Source organism: Pongo pygmaeus, chromosome 11 (assembly GCF_028885625.2).
Source record: "Pongo pygmaeus isolate AG05252 chromosome 11, NHGRI_mPonPyg2-v2.0_pri, whole genome shotgun sequence".
NCBI lineage: Eukaryota > Metazoa > Chordata > Mammalia > Primates > Hominidae > Pongo > Pongo pygmaeus.
Window position 1 is genome coordinate 71,722,239 of NC_072384.2, and position 16,794 is coordinate 71,739,032.

General features: G+C 52.6%; 1 protein-coding gene and 1 long non-coding RNA gene across 2 annotated transcripts in view; one reads left to right on the forward strand and one right to left on the reverse strand.

Annotated features, from left to right (window-relative positions):
• Window positions 1–2,718: 2,718 nt before the first annotated feature.
• Window positions 2,719–6,225, reverse strand: DLX2 (distal-less homeobox 2). The gene is made up of 3 exons (XM_054477039.2): window positions 5,418–6,225; window positions 4,737–4,921; window positions 2,719–4,223 (listed from the first exon to the last, which is right to left on the reverse strand). Exons 1-3 carry the CDS (start codon window positions 5,815–5,817, stop codon window positions 3,822–3,824), a joined length of 987 nt encoding a protein of 328 aa, XP_054333014.1. The 5' UTR covers window positions 5,818–6,225; the 3' UTR covers window positions 2,719–3,821.
• Window positions 6,226–6,283: 58 nt separating this feature from the next.
• LOC129031138 (uncharacterized) overlaps window positions 6,284–16,794 on the forward strand; it is a 78,633-nt gene continuing 68,122 nt past the window's right edge. Inside the window, exons 1-5 of the long non-coding RNA XR_008500943.2 lie at window positions 6,284–6,544; window positions 7,216–7,310; window positions 9,169–9,485; window positions 12,172–12,251; window positions 13,056–13,189. This is a non-coding gene — a long non-coding RNA (uncharacterized LOC129031138). The remainder of the gene's footprint in view (window positions 6,545–7,215; window positions 7,311–9,168; window positions 9,486–12,171; window positions 12,252–13,055; window positions 13,190–16,794) is intronic.

Sequence of the window (16,794 nt, forward strand, 5' to 3'; positions counted from 1 at the left end):
TGCACCCCTCACTCTTCGGCTTCCCTCCCCCTGCTTCCCAGCGCTTGTCATATCCTGTCTCTGGCCTGATATTTCACGCGAGCAATTGGAAGGAGATTACAATGGAGATTTATGTGTGTTCTGAGCGCGGCTAGTTTCCCAGTGTAGAGAGCCGAGATCGCTGCTTCCCATTTCCATTTTTCATTCGCGCTTTGGGGAGCTCAGTAGAGCACGGGGGGAGCGTGTCTGCGCGGCGGCGGGCTGATCACAGGACTCTGCGTCTCCGGGCGGGCCGGGAGACTGTGAGAAAGGCTTGCCAGCACGTCGCCCCCGGCGGGGCTGGAGCCGGCCCCCGCCTCCAGGAGCCAGGCTTTGTTTCCTCCCTTGCCCACCCGTCCCCCTTTCCGCCCCCTCATTTCTGGGACCTGGGCGCGTCCTTGCAACCCCTTCTCTTTGCCCTTCTCGTGGTCTGCGGAAACACCCCCTTCCTCTGGCCCCTTCACCCTCCTGCTCTCGGCTTCGCAGGCTCCCTGGGGAAAGGCGCATCGTGGCCCGGCCCGACCCTGTCGTCGCTGGGTGCCGGGTTAGGTGACTCCGGCGAGTCTGTGGGGCCTCAGCCCACCCCGGAGCTGGGAGCGCCCGCCCTCCCGACTCCCAGGCTTGGCTCATGCCAAGGCCTGTTGCGTGATTCCAACTTGGGCTGACATTCCCTGCCCCGGGCTCTCCAGCATAGGCCTCTTAATCATCTTGTCTGCTGCAGATCCTCGACACCAGCCAATTTACTGCCCGTCTCTCCCCGCTGGTTTCGGGAGGAGGGAGGGGAGTGCGTGCAAAGGAGGGGAGGGCACAGTCACTCTCAGGAGGAAGGCTGGCACCAGTTAGTGGCACTAAAAAAAAAAACCCACAGAATTTGGAGCTGGGGTGCGGGTGGTGGACAGGGATGGGGGTCTGCCAGGCAGCGGTTGCTTAGGGAAACCCAGGATCACAGGTCAATGGGCTTCAACCCAGGCCTCCCTAGCCTGGGAAAACAATGCAAAGATGCAATGGGACACTGGATCGTGTAGCCTCCCTGCTTTTTCCAAAGCCTCAACTCTCTGGACCGCATGGTTGTAAATCAGACTCAGAGAAGGCCCCAAAGCAATGTGCTCAGAAAAGTCATGATTCTCCTCAGGATGATGCCACCGAGCCCAGAAAGTCACCTCCGCCTCGTGTCTGGTTTTGGCAGATAAGTTGAAGACACACAGCATAGACGGCCTCATCCTAGAGGAGACGAAGCCTGGACATGGCAGGCGGGGCTCTGTGGCTGGCACCCAGCCTCTCTGCAGTAGGGGAGAGTCCCTTCAGAGGGCATGGCTGAGGTTCAAACCCCAGGTAGGAGGGGGCTCTCCCAGCCCCAGGATGCTGCTCTTCCACACAAGGTGAAGTTGGAAAGCCTCTGGGTAACTGTGGGTTTCATACCCCTCTCTGGGGGCAGTGTGATAAAACAGTAATACTAAATATTAAATAGATAAAATTTAGTGAGTTTTTACCATGTGCCAGGCACTGTTACATTGTTGGCTCATTAAATGCTCACAACTCCAAGCTATAGCTGTTAATATCTCTCCTATCTTACAGATCTGCAAACTGTAACACAGGGTGGTTAAATGGGTTCCCCAAGGTCACACAGTCAGTGATTGAAGCCAGGAAGCTTCCAACTGTGGGCCCTAGCACTTTCAGGGAAAGGGACTTTTAGTTCAGGCTTTCATTAACCACCAACCCCTGGCCTTTGTAGGGAATGCCAGAAAGTAGGGTCACCTCCAAAGTTGTAAGCTGGTTGTGTGGGGCCCAAGGTAGAAAGCAGAGCCCAATGGTATGTGGACATTCCCCCTTCCAAGAGTATGAAGTGGAAAGATGCCACTCTCATACCAGTGTATATAAGTCTGTGAGTGTGTATACATGAGTGTGCATATGTTAGTTTGTCTATCAGTGTGTAAGGGTGTGAATGCGAGTGTGCATGAGTTCGTGTGTCAGTGTTGTGTGTAAGAGTGTCATGGAATATGAGTGTGTGATGTGACGGTGTTCGAGTGTGTGTGATTGTGTGTGCGCCTGAGAATATTTGAGCATGAGTGTGACTGTGAGAGTGTGTATCAGTATGGGTGAGTGTGTGCTAGTATAGATGCGCCTGTGACAGTGTGCTCAGTGTGTGATTGTGTGTTCGCGCGCGCGCAAGCACAGCCCCGTGCTGTTGGGGTCGGCTGGCATTCCAGAGCAGCCAACCATGGCTCCCGAGGGTGACTCACAGAGCTCTCAGTTCAGTCCCGAAGTGCCGTGGGACAAACGGAGGGGAAGGTTCAAAGTAGGGGTCCGACCCTCAGGCTGCTGCAGAGCTCAGGTCCCTGACGGGAGGTCCCCCGCGGCGTCTGGGATGCCGAGCCTGGCCATCTAGGCGGGCGCGGGGGCGGTGGCGCCGGCGCCGGAGGGGTAGGGCAGGCGGAGGCTGGAGCCGCTCCGCGCTGAATGAGTCACCTCGCCGCCGGCCGGAGAACCCCTCGCGGGGACTCGGGAGGGGGCGGGGCGTGAAACTCCCGGCGCGGCCCCACGCCCAGCGCGCCTGTCCTCTCCTTGCCGCACCTCGCGGTGTCGCAGCCTCGGAAAGATGTAAACGTAGCTCTCGGCCGGCTGGCTTCCCGGCCTGGGCAGCGGCTTGAGCTCTGAGCACGTGACTGACCGGACCCTGGCACCAAGAAAAAAGCGCACACATCCAATGAAAACAATAATTTATTTAAATAATCTCTTCATATTGTAAAATCAACATTAAGAGCATGTTGTTTTCATAATAAATAACCCCAAAATACCTTTCATTTCAACAACAAAGACTTTAGGATACGATAAAACAAATCCAAATCAGTAGCTTAATTTAACTGAAATGTTTTTAAAGGAAAAAATAAAAAGGAGGGGTTGCTGAGGTCACTGCTAAACTGCAGTTTTCACAACTGGGGGTTTACAAAAAAGTCTGAAAAGATGGGTATTTTTATACAAACAAATCAGTGGGAAAAATCTGCACAGACACCTTTATTTACAAACTCTGTGTCCAAGTCCAGGCTAATAATCCTGAATAGGTTTTAAAAAAGATAATTTAAACACATTTTTGCAGTGTTCACATATTAAAAAATCATTTTTTCAACATCAAAATGAGGTCATCCGCAAAGGCACCTAAACTTTTAAAAAAATAAAAATAAAAAAACTCCACTGGTGATGGATGAGGAGAGAGCTGAGGGAGCGCTCCTGGGGGAGCGCGGTGGGGTAAGATAAGGGATGGGGGCTCCGAGGGCTGGGAACTGCAGGGAGGAAAGAAGCGGCGAGGCCGCCCGGGTCAAGGGGCCACGTGGGGGAGGGCGGGCAGGCGGGACCGGGAGGTCGATAACTGCAGCGTCCGAGCTGAGCCCGGGGGGCTGGCGAGGAGAAAGAAGCCTCAGAGCGCCCGGGAAGCCTCGCGCGCCTGGGAGGCGTCCATCTCCCGGGACCCAGCTCTCAGCCCGGGGCGAGAAAGGCGCCAGACAGGCTCACCCGGAGGGGAGGGAAGGCAAGTCCGAGGCGGGGCTCGAAACAGCCGAGACCCGGGGCTCAGGTCAGAAATGCGGCCTTTTAGGGAGGCCTTTGCCAAGCTGCTGTCCGGTTGCCCCGAGAGAGGGGCCCGTTTGGTGGCCCCGGGAGGGAGCAGGGCCTGAGACGGGCCACTGCAGATCGCAGCCTCCAGGAGAGGTGGGTGGCGGCAGCGGGCCGGGAGGAGGGAACCCCGGCTCGGGGTAAGCAATGAGGATAAGTGGTCTCTGCTCTCAGTCTCTGGCGAGTTCTCCCTGGGGTTAGAAAATCGTCCCCGCGCTCACCGGGGCGCCCCCGCCGCCGTGGTGGTGGTGGTGGTGATGCGGCTGCGGGGTCTGAGTGGGGTGCAGCAGCGGCGCCGTGGCCTGCAGGTGTGAGGCGGATCCCGAGGCCTGGTGGTACCAGGGGTAGTTGCCCAGAAAAGCAGAGGCCGCGCTGCTCGGGCTGGAGCCCGAGCTGCCGGCGCCGCTGCCGCCACTGCTCGGACCACCGCCGCCCGCCATCCGCTGCGGCGCACCAAAGTCCCAGGAGGCCGGCGCTGAGACTGGCGGCGAAGCACAAGGTGGAGAAGCGCTTGTCCCAGGGTGCTGCTCCGAGGGGATCTCACCACTTTTCCACATCTTCTTGAACTTGGACCGGCGGTTCTGGAACCAGATTTTGACCTTTGAGGAAAAAGACCTGAGCGTTAGTGAAGGAGCCTAGTCTTGGGGCAGTAGGGGTTCGAAGAGGAGAAAAAAGCAGAGAAAAACCGCTGGCTAGAGGTGGGCAGCGAGCGCCCTGGGGAGATAAGAGGATCACGGGCGGCAGCCTTCGAGGCTCTGCGGGTTCCTGCTCCCTGGGGAGGTAATTGCCAGAAGGCCAGGACTGCTGGTGTACGTGCACTGTGATGATGGTGACAGCGGGAGGGTGAGGAGGGCCAGTTATTTCACCCGCTTAATCAGTAGCGAGAGGTACGGGATTTCTGTCCACCCGGTCCCTTTCCTTCCCTCCCACGGCGGCCCGTTGGGGGTTTCCAGCTTTGGGCCTAGAAGCTTACTTAGAGCCGCTCGAGGCGCGGGCCTGAAAATCCTTAAAAGTACTTAAAATGAACTTTAAAAAGCATTGTCCTGAACCCGCTTGCTTCCCAGCCATCTCAGGCCCGCGCTCTCCTCGCCCCCGCAGGGCGCGAGCCCCACCTGAGTCTGGGTGAGGCCCAGAGAGGCCGCCAGCTCTGCTCGCTCCGGCAAGGCCAAGTATTGAGTCTTTTGGAAACGCCGCTGAAGAGCCGCCAGCTGGAAACTGGAGTAGATGGTGCGGGGTTTCCGGACTTTCTTTGGCTTCCCGTTCACTATCCGGATTTCAGGCTCAAGGTCCTCCTTCTCTGCAACGATACGGAATCGTAAGAACAGCGCAACCCAGGGGTCCTGGAGTTCCCGCCCTCCTAGAGGGCCCGGCCGTGGGGACTTGGCTTGAGCAAGGAGGTGGGTGCATTGAACTGTGGCGCCACGGGCAGGCGCAACTTAGCAGCGTGCGATCGGAGCCGCCACTAACCCCGGGAGCTGAACCCTCCAGGGAAGGGGGAGACAAGTGCACACCCAAGAGAAAGAAGCAGGTGGCAAGGAGATGCCCTTATGAGGCAGGCAGAGCACGCACGCCCACTTGGCTCTTGAGGCCACCAGGTCCCACCAACGGAGAGAGGGACGTAACCGGCGACCTGCGGTAGATTGGAGGCTGGGGAGGGTAAAGGGCACAAGCGGGCGGTGAGCAGGAAGCGTGAAAATCCAGGGCTTTCGACGGCCCCCCGCCCCAAACACGTTTACCCATCCTTCCCATTAACTAGACCGACTCGGCACTCTTGACTCCAGCGTTATGCATACCAGGCTCGTTGTTGGCTGGGGAAGAACTGGTTCCATAGGGAGCGTAGGAGGTGTAGGCGGCGGTGTAGCCCAGGTCATAGCTGCTCTTGGCGGAGTAAGGGACGTTGTTGAGGCCACTGGCTTGGTACTGGTAGGAACCCATGTGCGCGTAGGGCGATCCCCCGCCGCCGCCGCCGCCCGCCGGGTGCTGCTGGTTGGTGTAGTAGCTGCTGTCGGTGGCGGTGGACACCGGAAGGGTGGGCGACTCTTGGGGCTTGTGGAGGCTGCTGCTGCTGCTGTTGTTGCCACCCGGGCCGGCGCCGCCGCCGCTCGGGGGCTGCTGGTGCTGGTGGTACGTGCTGGAGGCGGCGATCTGGGTCGAGTGCATATCAGCCACTAGACTGTCAAAGACTCCAGTCATCCTGGCCCGAGACGGAAAGAGCAGAGGCGGCGGGCGTGCGGGGGAAGCCAGGCGCCTCCTCTGTCTCTCCCGGTCCCCTCCAGCAGCCAATGTAATTACGGGGGTGGTGGTGGGGAAACAAGAAAGGAGGCAACCGTCTAGGCGCCTCCTCCTCCGGGGGAGGCGATCACCGTGCGCTGCTCGGGACAGCTGCCTCTGGTCGCATCCTCTTTCGGCCTCTGGACCCGCTCGGCTCCTTGCCCAGCGCGAGCGCGGGCTCTGGCGGGGGGCAGGCAGTGGAGGGGGCAGGGGTGGCTGGGCCGGGTCGGGGCTCTGGGAGGCGGGAGCAGGTGAACGGCCCCGAGCGGCTTTACGATTGTCTGCCAGGCGGGCTCTTGCAGTGTGGGCATTTAACACTCGTCACGTGAGCGCTGGCGACGTCACCTAGCAACAGCCAATCAGAAGCAAACGGCTGCGGAGCTCCGGGAACGCCCGGCCAGGGGGCGGGCGTCACATGGTGGGCGTTGTGGCTGCGGCTGCGGCTGCAGCGGCCCCAGGTGCAAAGACTGCCGCTGAATGTGAGCAGCGAGGCGAGCGGTCGAGGTAGCGAGGAGTCAGGGTGGCCCGCAGCAGGAAGACAGAAGACGTGGAGACAGACTGGCGTTTTGCCTCAGAGGAAGAAGTGGGGTCCGCCATCCCATTCTGTGTGCAAGTGCCATTTCCAGTGATTCGTACTTTCATGTCCGAGGTCAGTTTTCAAACACATTAAAGTACATCGGTGCCCAGAGTCCAGCCAGCTCTATCTCCACTTTTCCTCCAAGTGTCTGGCATTTATTCTTGTTAGCCACTCGGCACTTGACATAATCAATTGATTTAATTATCCACAAACCACTTGTAATGCCCGCTTCCTAACCAATCCGCAGAGATATTAGGACAATTAAGTATATAATATTAAAACGGGTTTTCCTTGTTGCTTGAAAGAGAAGCTACATAAACTTAAAGGTATTATTGCTAATAGTATATTTGAAACCACTTTCCCTGGTACTTTCCCGACACTCGAGGCTCTGAGTAATTATATACGTTTGATAAGTAAATGACACCCTGAAAGCCATCCCGAGGACTTCCTCCTTCGGGTGGAAAGGTTCACCAGTTGGCCTGGAAAATTCGATGCTTTTGCGAAAAAGGAAATAGGCTAATAGGTGAGATTATAGATTTATCAAGTAGATACTAGATTTATCACTTCTCTGTAAATTTACGACAAATATAAAAAGTTTTATCTGGTTTGTTGAATTTAATCCTGTTTTACGGTTTTGCATTTTAGGACACTGTCCTACCCTATCATTGCAATTTTTTCTTTTCCTTCTCCTGTTTTTTAAAAAATCGGAAATGACGACTTCCTCTGTCTCTATAACCTTGTAGTTGGAAACCTTGGCCCGACGGTGATGGACTGCACGACTTGCCGGACTCCCAAGTTCGAAGTTCCTGCAGCAGCGCTTGCTTTGTGGCGCCACCTGGTGGGCAGTGTGCGAGGTTGCGGGGGGCGGGGTAGACGGTCTAATCACGCCCAGGCGCCAGCCTCTGAAACCCCCCAAAAGAACAAAATAGTAATTAAAAGCCACAAAATTGTGCTAGTGCGCACCATCTGAAGCACCCTTTCCTAAAAACATAACATGTCGCTGAAAGAACTTGTTAAAACAACTGTCTGATAGAAAACAAGTTGATACCTTCAAAAATATGATCTTTGGTCTTCTTCCCCAGAAAAAGCAAGTGTGTAATTAAAACTCCAGCATTCACACAGAGAAATAATGAGATAGGTAACGCGCCTTCAAGTCTACCTGGATTTAGTCCCCAGCTTTTTTTTGGTTAAGGAAGGCCCCTAGATGGAAAGAGCCAGCTTATGAGAAACGTTGGAGGTGGAGCTCACCTCCACCTACCTGCATTGCTTTATGCGGCTCTCTGCCTACTTTGTGGGCCTCAGTTGCAAAACCAACCTCTTGATATTGAAACATGATTGCCTTTTGGTGTTTTTTTTGTTTGTTTTTGTTTTTTTTGAGACGGAGTCTCACTGTCACCCAGGCTGGAGCGCAGTTGCGCCATCTTGGCTCACTGCAACCTCCACCTCCTGGGTTCATGCGATTCTCCTGCCTCAGCCTCCTAAGTAGCTGGGATTACAGGCACGCGCCACCACCCCCGGCTAATTTTCGTATTTTTAGTAGAGATGGGATTTCGCCATGTTGGTCAGGATGGTCTCGAATTCCTGACCTCGTGATCTGCCCGCCTTTTGGTGTTTTGACTTCAAATTCCAACTCTTTCTGTCACCACAGTGGTAGCTGCTTTGACCTAATGTAGAAAAAAAATTCCCTGAAAAAGACAATTTTAAAAATCCAACCGCCTGCCGGGCGCGGTGGCTCACGCCTGTAATCCCAGCACTTTGGGAGGCCGAGGCGGGCAAATCACCTGAGGTCAGGAGTTAGAGACCAGCCTGGCCAACATAATGAAACCCCATCTCTATTAAAAATACAAAAATTAGCCGGGTGTGCTGGTGGGAGCCTGTAATCCAAGCTACTTGGGAGGCCGAGGCAGGAGAATCACTTGAGCTCGGGAGGCAGAGGTTGCAGTGAGCCGAGATCATGCCATTGCACCGCAGCCTGGGTGACAGAGCAAGACTCTGTCTCAAAAAAATAAAATAAATAAAATAAAATAAATGAAATTAAAAAAATCCAACCGCCATGTCTTCTTCTCTCTGTTCTTTGTTCCCACCCTAAATATGTTCTCCAGGCTTTTTCATGATGGCAAATTTGTTGTATTTTATTTATTCAGTAACTTCCATTAATTAGCAGCCCAAAGTCTAGATCAGCTGGGATCTGGAAAATGGTTTCGTTCTGGAAGGAATGACTGGAGCCCCACTTTATCTGGGAAACAAGGGATTGTGTAGGTGGGGGAAAAAGAGGGCAAAGAAGAGACCAGAGACAATGAGCAAGCGGGGAGAGTGTGAGGGAGGGGGAAAGGGAGACAGCACCCACAACTGCATTTGGAGAATCAAGTAGAGACTTGAGGTATGAGTTCTGATAATTTGAACACAAGTCTGGGTTTAGCCAAATTATCTGATTACTGCATCACAATGTCCAAACGATTTGCTTACTTTGGTCTAAAGTCAGGGAAGCAGTGGCATAGGGAATTGACAGTTTTTTCTACAGTCAGAGTGACGCCCATCTCCTTAGTGATCTGAGAGGAGTGAAGGGGAGACTTAAAACGAGTTTGGGGGAACACTGGTGCTTGAGGGCGGCCAGCTACCTCTTCTGCCCCAGGGCACTTTCTTTCCCCTTCTCCGTTTTCGGATTTCTCTGACTTCGGCATTCTTTTGCTCCGCAGGAACCTAGAGAACGGTGGGGGTAAATAAGGGGAGCCTGAAGTTTCTGCTCTGGTCTTGCGTGTTCGAATCCCATCGCTGAGACTTTCTTCTGCTTTGGATCGCTTGTCCCAGGCTGTCGCCGCGCTGCGACGTCTCCCCTAATAGGAGCCTAACGCCAACCCCTGCGCCAGGCAGGGATGGAATCATCATTCTCATTGTATAGATGGACACTGAGAATCGAGAACGGAAACGACTTCTTTTGAGTTGGGTGCCCCTCCCCCCTTGCAGGCAGCCGCCTTTCTTTGTTGCCATAGCACAAATCACAAGGGTATTTATGGTAAGCCTTAGTTGAACAGCTCCAGGTCTCCAGAAGACGGCGAGCTGGAGAGGACAGGTTTGCGCTTTGCTCTCAGCCCCTTGGCCCACCGCTAGCCTGGGGCAGGATTCCAGCCTTCGCCTAGCCCCGCGCTTTGCCTCTGCCGGGCTATTGGGCGTCCTCCGCTGCACAGAAAGCCAGCCCAGTTGGGTATTACTGGGGAGAGGATGCCTCCTGCCGGCAGGGAGCGGAGGTGGGCGCCCGGGTGCCCTCAGTGCATGGCGGGGCCAGGCCCATTTTCACTCTCCTTCCTCACTCGGGGGGTGGGGGGGCCGCATGAGCTGCTGCTCCTACTCCTCACAGTCTCGTCGAGGGTCCCGGAGACGCGAGTTTCCAGGCCGCTGCTCCAAGAGGCAATGCCAGTTTCGGTACCTTTGTGTTGTCATTCCCGAAGTAGTAGCTCTAGGAACCTGCGCTTTCGAATCCCCTTGGGGTTTGTCCTAAAACTCAAAGACGTTGGAAGAGGGCGGGGATTTGGTTATGAGAACCTCCCAGCTCAGCCTTTGCGACCAAACCGGCAGTGCTTTTGTTCTTACTTCATTGGCTAATTGCAGCTTCTTGGGACAACTCTGGCCGGGTCCTTTCGCATTACTGGTCTCCTCAACCTGATTATCCCTGCGGCCCCTAAGGCAGCCTCGAGGGACTCCGGGAGCCATCAGCTCCCCGCAGCCCCCTGGGCCAGTAGGCAGACGGGACCCCTGACTCGGGATCTGCGTCCTGGGATTTCACATTTTTTCTTTTCCTGCATGGACCTGGCGAGAGGACACAACGGAATCACTCTTGGGGGACTAAAACTCGGCCTGTGCAGGGAATGGGTGGGTCCTCTGGTCTCTGCTGCCACGGCTTCCCAGCTCAGAGTTTGTCTCGGGTTTCTACCATTTTAAAAATTATTATTATTATTATTATTTTGAGACGGTGTTTTGCTCTTGTTGCTCAGGCTGGAGTGCAATTGCGTGATCTCAGCTCACCGCAGCCTCCACAACTGAGGCGATTCTCCCGCCTCAGTCTCCTGAGTAGCTGAGATTACAGGCATGTGCCACCACACCCTGCTTTTTTTTTTTTTTTTTGGTATTTTTAATAGTGATGAGGTTTCTTCATGTTGGTCAGGCTGGTCTCGAACTCCTGACCTCAGGTGATCTTCCCGCCTTGGCCTCCCAAAGTGCTGAGATTACATGCCTGAGCCACTGCTCCCGGCCTATTATTTTTTTTTAAGAGTCAGAGTTTCACTCTCTCACTCACGTTGGAGTGCAGTGGTGTGATCACAACTCACTGCAGCCTCGCATTCCTGGGCTCAAGGGATCCTCCTTCCTCAGCCTCCGGAGTAGCTGGGACCACAGGCATATGCCACCATGCCCAGATAATTTTTTTATTTTGTAGAGATGGGGTCTCACTATGTTGCTCAAGCTGGTCCCAAACTCCTGGGCTCAAGCGATCCTGCAACTTCGGCCTCCAAAAGTGCTGGGGCTGGGATTACAGGCGTGAGCCACCGCTCCCGGCCCGCATCTTTGGCTCCACACTCCCTCCTGGCTCCCGAGCTGGAGAGTCTCAGTCAGCCATTCCTCTTCCACCTGCCTCCAGGCACTGTCCTCCAGGAGAGTGCGGTCTAGTGCAGAGAACGATTGCCCGCGTGTATTTACTGAGCGCCCAGCATTCTGCCAAACCCTTTACCTCAGGCATCTCACTGACTCCTGGGAATCGCCCTGTAGGGTGGGTACAATATCACCCACATTGAGGAAACCAAGGCCTAGAGCCAATCACATGGATACGGACGCGCAGCAGAGTCCGACCTCGAACTCAGATCTGGGCCACGGAGGCAAGGCCGCTGTCGCTCTGGGCTGTTTCCGGCCAGGGTACGCGAGAGAAGGCGGCACCACACTTACCTCTCCCGGGCCTCGTGCTGCCAGCTCCGCGGAACAGATTGGAAGGGGGATTGGTCGTCCTGAGGGCGACCGCGCCCCTCTCTCCGCAAAGAGAGTCCTGGAAGGTGGGGTTCCCCTGGGAGAGGAGGAGGCCCGGCCAGCTGCGCAGAGGGTAGCCCCGGGAAGATTCCCGAACAGACTCGAGCCTCTGCGGAGAGGGCGGGAGGAGGGTGCCCCCTGGCTTGGCACGTGAAGCCAAGCTTGGGGACCGGATGTTTTGTTCCTGCTGGGATTCCGCCCCAAGTTATCTTTGCTCCCTGCTGGGGTGTAAGTAAACCCCAGGGGCTTGAACCGGAATCATCGGTTACTCGACGCTCCCAGCCGTGGCCTTTCCGTGGCGCTGGGCTTCTGGTGCTATCAGACCCAATTTCGCCTTTTGCCTTCCAGATCTAACAGACTCTAGTTAGGTCCATTTCACTTTATTGTCTGTTCAATGGTTAAAGCAAAGAGAGTGAGAGCTGGGGCCCTTGACCCAGGAGGGCGCCCTGTATGGGGCGAGGGGTCGCCCAGGCTCTGAGGCACACTGATCAAGTGGCCTAACTGTGGGATCCCAGCGCACAGGCCCCAAAGGCAGGCCACAGGCGGGTGAGCGTCCAAGGGTGAGAGAAACCCATTCCCCTTAGATGGTGAAAAGCTGCCACATCTCAGTGTCCAGGTCCTGAGAGCTGCAAATGCTGATGGAATAAATTACTCCCTCCTCCTTTCCCCACCGCCCCTGCCCCCTCCAGGAACAAAAGCTCAGACCGCTGAGATGTTCACTTTGCCTTTCAGCAGCACTCACATTGAGATATGAGAAGACTGCAGCAAGGTTTGCTCTCACGAAAGAAAACAATCTCAGAGAACACATGGACACAGGGAGGGGAACGACACACACTGGGGCCTGTCAGGGGGTGAGAGTGGGGAGCAGGACAGGGAACGCATTGGGAAAAACAGCTAATGTATGCTGGGCTTAACACCTAGGTGTTAGGTTGATAGGTGCAGCAAACCACCATGGCACACCTTTACCTATGTAACAAACTTGCGCATCCTGCACATGTACCCCGGAACTTAAAATTTAAAACAATGTAAAAAAAAAAAAAAATCTCCGAGGTTTCCCGCCCCTGAACTGAGGACCATTTGTGCCCGAAGTTCCGGGGGGGCCGGGAGGGGGCTTGTGCGTGGGGGGCGGCGGGGCGGGGGACTGGAAGCGAGGGGATAAGGGTAGCCGGGAGGGGAACGCCGCGGGGGTCTTGGACCTCGGGCCTTCCGCGTGTCCGGTGTTGATTGGCTCCAGCTGTCAGGTTGAAACCACAACTCCTCCCCTAAGAGCTGCAGAGGTGAACCCACGTGCAGGCCCTAGGTGTTCTCAGCATTGGGTTGTCAGTGCAGCATGCTTCTGGAACTTTCAGAGCCTCGCAGGCCTTAGACCCTTTTCACTTTAGTGTCTATTCAGTGGTTAAAGCAAAACACACACACACACACACACACACCACACACACACCATCGCCACCACCATCACCACAACCACCAAATGGGAGAACTGGGAAGGAAACGTCTGGAACTCAGAGACTACCCTTGGACACAAAATTCCCTTCTCTTTGACAGAGTCTTTCTTTCCACTCTCTCATTTTAGAGCAAAAGCGTTGTGCCACCTCCTATGGATGTGAAGAGGATGTGCTGACACGTGTGCTCGGGAGCCAGACTTTGTGGCCTTGGGGAAAGGACTGAATATTTCTGTGCTTCGTCGTTTGCATCTGTGGAATGCAGGTGATACTGAGCTCTTCCTTGTGGGATTATTGCCTGGAAATACACCATTATATGTTCATCGCCGCCGGGTTTACCGCGAGACTCGGTATTCTCGGGCCTCAGCTGAATGGGTTTTAAACTGCAGAGGGAGGCCCAGGCGGAGAGGGTGTAGGCCCACTTTTCTCACTCGTGTCTAAGCAGGCCTTGTCCTGGCTGCTGCCAAGGTGAAGGCAGACGCTGTTTCCGGGATCCAGTGGACCAGACCAGGCCAGGGGATTTGGGCGTGGGCCTCCGAGGCGGCAGTGAGTGGTCCAGGGGCGTTGTGAAGTGGTCAGGCGCTGTGGATGGGGAAGTGCAGGGCCCGCCTGCAGCACTGAAGTTTGGAAAGGCCAAACACTGCTCCTAACCCGGGCGGCAAGGACTGCCCCATTCAGTAAGCGGGGCAAAGTCCCGCCGTGGCAAGCGTCTCCGTAATTTCCCTGTGTGCTACACCTGGGCTGCTTCTGCTCGCTTCTTTGAAAATGGAGAGGGGAGTAGGGGTGAGAACCTTGCAGATTATTCACAGGGAACTGACCCTAGGCAGTATAGGCTCAGTTATTGTTTGCCGTATGTCAGATTGTTTGCATGTACTTGTGCACGCGTTTTCAAATGCATAAAACCCTATACATGTTTCAAATGTGTAAACACGTAAGCATTTGTATTTGTATTTCTATTTCTTTTATTTATTTATTTATTTATTTATTTTCTTTTGAGACGGAGTTTCCCTCTTGTTGCCCAGGCTGGAGTGCAATGGTGCATCTTGGCTCACTGCGACCTCTGCCTTCCAGGTTCAAGTGATTCCCCTGCCTCAGCCTCCCGAGTAGCTGAAATTGCAGGCGCGTGCCACTATGCCCAGCTAATTTTTGTATTTTTAGTAGAGATAGGGTTTCACCATGTTGGCCAGGCTGGTCTCCAACTCCTGACCTCAAGTGATCCGCCCGCCTCCGCCTCCCAAAGTGCTGGGATTATAGGTGTGAGCCACTGCGACTGGCCAGCATTTTTATTTTTTAGAAATCTTTTCTTTCTATGTCAGTACTTACAGAGCAATCATTTTCTTAAGGAGAATGTGTGAGGAAGGTATCATCACTTATTTGACTATCTTCTTTGCCTTGTGGTCTAGATGATTTCCGATATTTACAAACAACACATGAGTGAATGTCTTCTGGAGAGCTTTGCCCACATGTTCAATTATATTTGTAAACTAGAATCCTAGTAACTGGATTGTATGTCAACATTTTAATAGCTACCACTAAGCTCTCCTTAAAAAACAAGCAATTTAAGCTCTATACTCATTTCTCAGCATTCTCACCAAGAATGTTAGGAATCTTCAGTGTTTTTTGAATATGATAGGCTTAAAATAGTGCCATATTTTAACTTGCAAAGGCTTTACATTAGTAGAGTGTGTATCTTTTCTTTTTCTTTTTATTTTTTTAGAGAGGGGTGCTCTGCTATATTTTGTCCAGGCTGATCTTGAACTCCTGGGCTCAAGTGATCCTCCTGCCTCAGCCTCCAGAGTAGCTGGGACTACAGGCATGTGCCATCACATGCTTGGCTTGTGTTTTTATATAGGCATTTGATTTTCTTCTGTGAATTGCCTATTTTTGTTCTCTGCCCATTTTTCTGTTTTTAAAAAATTGATTTACAGGAAATCGTTACATATTTTGGAGATTAACTCATTATTGTGTTTATAGTCAATATTCCAAGTTAATTGCTTCTCTTTTACTTTTGTTTATTCTCTTTTCTAGTTCAGAGATTTTAAGTTTTGTATGTCCAAATATGTGACTCTTTTTTTTTTTTTTTGTGCCTTCTGGGCCTTCAGGTCATGATTATAGATGCCAATACTTTTTTTTTTTTTTTTTGAGACGGAGTCTTGCTCTGTCGCCCAGGCTGGAGTGCAGTGGCGCGATCTCGGCTCACTGGAACCTCTGCCTCCTGGGTTCACACCATTTTCCTGCCTCAGCCTCCCGAGTAGCTGGGAGTACAGGTGCCCGCCACCATGCCCAGCTAATTTTTTGTATTTTTAGTAGAGACAGGGTTTCACCATGTTAGCCAGGATGGTCTCAATCTCCTGACCTCGTGATCTGCCCACCTCGGCCTCCCAAAGTGCTGGGATTACAGGTGTGAGCCACCGCGCCCGGCCTATAGATGCCAATATTTTTAGATGTTAATACTTTTAGAGTTAATATATACAGTGGTTAAAAGTATGGGCTCTGGGCTTAAATCCTAACTTGGCTACTTGCTAACTGTATAAATTAGGGAAAGTTATTTAACTTCTCTGTGCCTCAGTTTAATGTTTAATTGAACAAAACTTCACTTAGACTACTGATGGATAGTTGTGGAATGGACCAAGTGTTGTTTCTCCAAATCTGATTTTTGGGGAATGCAGCTAAACTATTCCCTAGCCCCCTTTACACTTACGTGTAACCATGCCATTCAATCCAAGAGAATGGAACATGAGTGGAAGCCATGTGTGCCTCTCCCAGGACAGGACCTTTTAGACAGAGTTGAGACTCCTCTCTGCTCTCTTTTTCCTCCCGCTGTCTGGAACCAGCTTCAACTATGAAGATGACATGGCCCTAGAGGCTCCTAGAGGCCCTAGGGGACTCACCGCCTAGGGGAATCTTCATCACTTATTTGGAAGGTTATCTCACCAAGAAATAAACTTCTTACATTTTAAGATACTGACTTTTGGGATATATATATATACATACACATATATATACACACACACACACACATACATATATATATGGCAGCTTAGCTACTATAACGAATACAATGACCTTGAAGTTAGGATGCAATGACTTTGTTAGGAAAAAATTACAGGAAAAAGTCCAGAATATCCTTTATCTGTGAAAACCAGATGAATGGGAAGCCAAGCACAGACCTGAAACCATTTGATTCCTAGGTGCATTCAGTCCATGAATAGAAAGAGGTTAGCATAGCTGGTTGTTATCCTTAGGAACATAAGTCTTTAAATGATCATTAGTGGGGTTCTTTCAGGTCTAAGCCCCAATCATATGTGTTTCCTTTTAAAGGTGATGGATTGCAGAAATTTTGTCACTGTGCCACATGGGACCCTCCCCTCCATGTCAGTGTCACTCTTGCCTTGGGCACATGCTTATTATGCTTAGGAGTTGTCATGGGGTGATAAGCCAACTTACTACTTTAGTCTTTTTTGGACGACAGTGCCTAGGATAATGGAATGAACGAGGGCAAAGGCAGCACAAAGAGAAGAGGTACTAATAATGAAATAACTTCAAATACGAAAAAGAAAAAAAAAAAGGAAACTTCCCACTAAAAGGGCCCAAATGGCTTTCATTTGAGGAACGTACACAAACTTAAGTGAATGAACTTTGGGATGTCATTTTGGGCCATTTCAAGACATTGTTTTTGCCTATTTCTCAGTCCTCAGTTGTGTACTCCTTGCTAGTGTTACTACATAGCTAAGTTCTGAATTGATGATGTGCTTTGGTTTCATTTAGAACTGAGCACAATTTATCACCACATTCCAGAAAAGATTGAATACTAAGGAGCCACACCAAGTCTTGTGTAAGACAGTGATGACACCCAGTGGTCATTTAGGG